Source organism: Rhipicephalus sanguineus, chromosome 3 (genome assembly GCF_013339695.2).
Source record: "Rhipicephalus sanguineus isolate Rsan-2018 chromosome 3, BIME_Rsan_1.4, whole genome shotgun sequence".
In the NCBI taxonomy this organism is placed as follows: Eukaryota; Metazoa; Arthropoda; class Arachnida; order Ixodida; family Ixodidae; genus Rhipicephalus; species Rhipicephalus sanguineus.
Window position 1 is genome coordinate 110457419 of NC_051178.1, and position 5512 is coordinate 110462930.

General features: G+C 48.8%; 1 protein-coding gene across 1 annotated transcript; it reads left to right on the forward strand.

Annotated features, from left to right (window-relative positions):
* Window positions 1–1100: 1100 nt before the first annotated feature.
* On the forward strand, window positions 1101–4411 carry LOC119386950 (adult-specific rigid cuticular protein 15.7). Its single transcript, XM_049414094.1, has 4 exons — window positions 1101–1112; window positions 1933–2031; window positions 2692–3128; window positions 4110–4411. Exons 1-3 carry the CDS (start codon window positions 1101–1103, stop codon window positions 3055–3057), a joined length of 477 nt encoding a protein of 158 aa, XP_049270051.1. The 3' UTR covers window positions 3058–3128; window positions 4110–4411.
* The last annotated feature ends 1101 nt before the right edge of the window (window positions 4412–5512 follow it).

Sequence of the window (5512 nt, forward strand, 5' to 3'; positions counted from 1 at the left end):
CTCCTTCTTTTTCAACTTTCCGCCAATCATATGTCCGCGTGTGCGAGTCCATCACCGTCAGCATTCGTCGGAACCGTCCGACGTCTTAGCATTTCGAATGTCCCATCCTGCTCCGGGAAAGCGATCTCAATAATTGAACTGTTTGTGAATTGAGCTGTATTTTGACGTGAATTTGCAGGATTACAAAATTTAAATGCTGGAAACAAGTGCAAGATTGACTTTCGCTGCACTACACCAGGCATTAAGTTGGGTGGTCCACCATCCAACGCTTTCGTGAGCGTTATCAAGCACCTTTAGTTACGCAGGCAACCATGCACGGCCGGGGTTGGGTACGACTAAATTTACGAACTAAAAGAGACAACAGCTATGCAAGTGAACACGGTCATGTATTCTTACATAGCACGTCGAGCTTCGTCATGAACCCATGTCTTACGCTCGAAAGCCAATACCGACGTTTCGGCGTTCTGTCACTTGATAGAAAACGTTGGAACGTGGTCGCTCGTAGGTTCTTTCGGGGCTGAAAGTGTCCTTCGCTACGACTTTCGTGTTCATCATCAGAAAAAAAAAGCAACGGAATCCGTGCACAGCTGGCGTGGTCACTGCGGTGGACCACCGCGGTATTATTAACGGAGCACGATACGCGAATAGGAGCGGTGCATGGAATATGGAGAAAGCGAGGGAGAGCTTTCATTTCGAAGTGAGAGGCTGAGATCCGGTCGCTGAGAGCCAAGGTCGTCGTTCAAGTGGCACCTTTCGCGTGGTCGACACGTAGTCTCGAACAAACGCGAGGTATGAATACGTATAAAAAGCGCTGCAAGTTTGAAAACTGAGGGGAGGGGGAGGGGGGCGACATTCCTCTCATAGGTGCCCTCCGCTGGCCCGCCGGCTGAAAACTGGTCCTTTCTTTTTTGAAAACAAGACAAGGTGCACCCCGTTTCTTCGAGCTCGCGTAATAGCAGGTGAAAAGCGCTTTGTGGGTCCTGTAACAACGAAAGAGAACACACAGAAACAAGTTATGTGCTTCGAAACGGCTCTATAAAAGGGGAAACCCTTCCATCTTGAAGGGTCAGTGCAGACCCAGCACTCGTAGCTGCCAGAACATGATCGCTCAGGTAGGTTCCGGGCCAGAAACGGCACGACTCGTGCCGCTGTGAATGAGCTTTCCGGTGGGCGTTGCATAGTGCCTGAACCCCGAAATCGCAGTACGGCAAACGAAATAGCCGGTTCATCGTACGGTCTTCTCGGATGCACTAATTTTTGACGGTACCAGAAAAGCATGTTTCGCGACCGCTTAGGGTCACCTTGCATGCGGTTCTTTATGGGACACAACCGATAACAGCAGTCGATTCGTTAAAGAAATATCAAAGTCGGCGCATTTTGACAGCTTCTGAGAGTCAGCCCCTGATAAAGCGACCGGTGCGTTCCCGGTAATGCGCACGTATCTTGTTTGTGTTGACTCGTGAAGACGAGCGCTTTCGTTAAGTCCTTATAAAATAGCTCGAATATCCAGGTTGAACTCAATGCAACTGTGTAGCCTGCGGTTGCAGTCGTATAAGCATAATGTTGTAGCCGTAGCGAAACAGATTGGTTGCCTTTAAAAACAAAAGAAAATAAGGAACAAAACATTATTCGTGCTCTGTCGCTGCAGTCAATGACAGTTGGCAGTCTTTCTTGCAGAAACATGATCGTGTGTTGCATAGTGCGTTGATTTCACAACGTTTGGCGCTGCATAAAATTATGTAGCCACTGTGTGTGTGTGGGGGGGGGGGGGGGGACGGCTGTTGTTTGTATTATCTATATCAACGAGTAAAGCTATCGACACCGTATTTGCATTCGACAGTTCGCACTACCCTAAATTAGCGACAGGTGGCTAATTTTAAACCTTTTCTTCTGGCACAAGCCAACTTGCACTGCTTACCATTCCCTCTGCAGGTGACGCTGTTGTTGGTCATCTCGACCGTGGCTTTCGCGGGAGGACACGGCGGTTACGGTCACCACGGTGGTTCCAGCAAGACGTACAGGAAACAGAATGTGCGTGATTATTCTCATCCGTAGGTAGCGATACATAGACTTTGTGAGGAGTGTTCAAAGCGAACGTTTCTATTTTTAGCTTTTAATACCTGGGTATGAGAAGTTCGATGAATGTCTCTGCCTAACGTGGCAGATTTCCTCACATTATTTATATATTTCTCGGTTTAGAATTGCTTCAGTTGGCTAAATATACCACTTTTTTTCTAACGAAAATTATAGAAAAATAATGCAAAGACAGACCGTAGGTCTCAGCGTCCTGAAGCAGTAGACAGTAGGCTATGAAGAACGTCGCTCGCGAGAGCTACGGGACAACATTGACGCTCTGGGCTTCCGCAATGTGCAGATAAATAAAGGTACACAATTAATCATTCTTGGTCCCTCCCTCAATCGGAGTGCAGTTACGGTCGACGGCGATCAAACCTGCCCCTACAGAGCTTGAAGAAGCGCAATGTACCATCTCTTAACGGCCTTTATTTGGAACGCCTCTCTTGTTCAAAGGATTCGCGACTGCATATATGTTATTGTATGCAGTTGCCTGCCTTGACAGCCCACGTTATTGACGTCCCCATGGCTGTCTTTAGTATATACACGACACTTATTGGGTGACATTAAGCTGCTGAGAGAAAGGTGCATTTCCACATCTGTTTTTCTCGTTCCCAGGACCACGGCCACTACCGCTTCGGTTACGACATCGTCAACGGCTACGGCGCCGTCAACGGCCGCCACGAGACCGGTGCGGCGTACGGACCCGTGCACGGCTCCTACTACCTGGGCGACATCGACGGCCGCCACAGGCAGGTGCACTACGTGGCCGACAAGTATGGCTTCCGGGCCATGGTGAAGACTAATGAGCCCGGAACCAAGAGCAGTCTCCCGGCCGCCGCTCCTTACCACTCGGCCCACGGCAAGACAGTGCCTGCCTACGGACACGGCGGATACGGCGGATACCGAGGCTACGGGGGATACGGCGGCTACGGCGGATATGGAGGATACGGTGGCTACGGAGGCCACGGATACTACGGCTAGGACGTCGTCCTCGTTTTTCTAGTGCTTCCACGTCTCTCTCCATCGTCCTTCTCTCACGTACTGTCCTTGTCGTGAGTAATTCATACCTCTTGCATGCCCCTTTCTCCTTATGCATAATAGCTTTGCTACAAATCTCTGCGAAGTCATGCTGCTGCAGCTTTACAATTGCTAATAAAGCTAGGACTTATAAACGCGATCTAGAAGTGGCCACAGGGCCATGAAGCAGTAACGTGAAAATATTTCTTGCCACTGAAAGCAACCGGCAAACAGAGCGACGGTACAACAGGCGGGTAGAAGAAGATCGAATCTTATCGCCAGTTCATGAAAACTTCTCTTCGTTATATTTGAATATATATTTATAAGAAGGAAGTCTTTTGTTATAGCTTTTCGGTTTCGCCGCAAGCAATAGCAATTCGCGAACTAATTTAAGGCTTACAGGAAAGAAATGCAGGATACGCGAAAGGAATAGGGACGACAAGAGTGCTGTCCTTCTACGCTTTATGACCCTAATTATTCTTGGCCTGTTCCTTCCTGCGCGGTAAATCGCGAGTTTGTTCTAAATCGTCCGAACGAACGTACATACATCATAGCCATCATGCAGATGTGTAGTCCGGTGAAATGAAATACTAACAGAACAACACAAGCGGGAGCAAACCCGTAAGAAATCGTCGGCTATCCCTTTTAACTTCGAACTTCCGTCTACTGCGAATGACCATCGGCCATGCGTTTTATAATCTAGCGTAAATCACCGCCTCAGCATTTCGTTGATGCATTTGAATCCCTTCGGTGTCACTTAACCATGCAGGGCATGTCACTTGGTGTATGACGCATTAAAAAAAGTGCTTCGTCAACTTCCTGGTGGGAAATAACCTTGTTACATGTGGCAGAACAGCGAAAAAACGAGACAGTGAACACGCAGGGCACAGCGCTGTGTCCTGTGTGTTCCGTGCCCCGTTTTTTTTTTCGCTGTTCTGGCACAGCGTTCATGAACCAACCAGCCCACAGTTGTGCATTAACCTTGCTAATTTACTGTTTCGTCCATTGCCTTTCAGAGCAGCTCCTGTGGCTTGTGGCTAGCTCTTCCGTTCCCCTTGTTGCTTCAGCATATACGTAAACCAAAGAAAAAGAAAAAAAGAACGCCCCGAAGGACTGAAGACCTCACGTGTGCTCGCCCATGTAAAGACGATGACATCTTCTCAAATGTACACTCTTACTTTCTCCGCTATTTATACTTCTGTACCCCTTCGCTCTTTGTGACGTTCAACCTTTCCAGCGACCCTGTTTTCGCTTGAAGCCCCTCTACCTTAGGGGCCTTATCTTCGCTTGGTGTGCAAGAACGCAGTGTAAATAAATGTACGATACCCACATGTAACATTTGCCTGTATCACTACTCTCCTATACACTACAGCGTTCAAGCTGTACAGTGCCACATCAAGAATAAAACCAAAGGTTATTGCACGGCAAAGCCGTTACCCGTCTCTCAGATGCCCACGTGGCAGGGCTCAGATGCCCTGTATTGAGGTCCGATAGTGGTCTTGCTCTTTACATTCCAGGCTTCTTCAGAGCGGCCCCAAAGTGACATGACGGCAATTGCTTTAACACCCCTCCGTTGGATAACGGCAGCAGTTGCTTATCGACGAACCAGATACTTTAAGTTTAACTCATCGCGACTGAGGGCGACGAAGGTAGCGTTGCAGTTATTGAGGACAGCCTGCACAAGCGGCTGCAGCCTGCATTGGTGTTCGCTGTGGATCACAGGGAAATTGCTGCAGTGATGCACTCCGCAGTGATAGTACGTATGTGCTCCCTGTTTTTCTCTCCCCTGCTTTCTTACATTTCGAGCTCCACCATTTTCCAATGTAGGGTAGCGAACCAGGCCATTCTTTTGTCTAAGCTTCCTGCCTTTCGTTTTTCTCTCAGTCCACTAAGCAGCGGAAATCCACGCGTCCACTGAGCCACGTGCCACGGTGGTACAGCTCTACCCAACCCGCTATTCCCGTCAAAATTATCAATATTTCACTTTTCAGGCAACAAAGGGCATCGACGGAAAGTCGAATGCCACATAACTCGCACTTATCATCCCGCCTAAGCCAGCAGCAGCTTTCCGAAGGCAGTCTAGCAGAACTTATTGTTCAGCGGGTTTGTGCATTGAAGCGATTCAAGAAGTGGCCCGAAGAAAAAAACGCAATAAGTTCAAACGGGAAGAATGTACTCCCTTTCGAGTTCTGTCTTTCTTCCTCTCCCTCTGGTGCCCTGCTTGTTTCCGCGTGCATTCTTCGAGGCTCGAAGCATTGCTCAGGAAACTCGTTCATGGCCATCGCGAAGAGAAACCGCGTCAGCCCTTAAAACAGAGCGCAACCGCAAATGTGAAGAATGCTGAACAGCGAGGTCGTCAGCGACAACAAAGCCCACGCTCCGCCTCCTAGACGGCCACTTGCAATGTTGAAATGGCTTC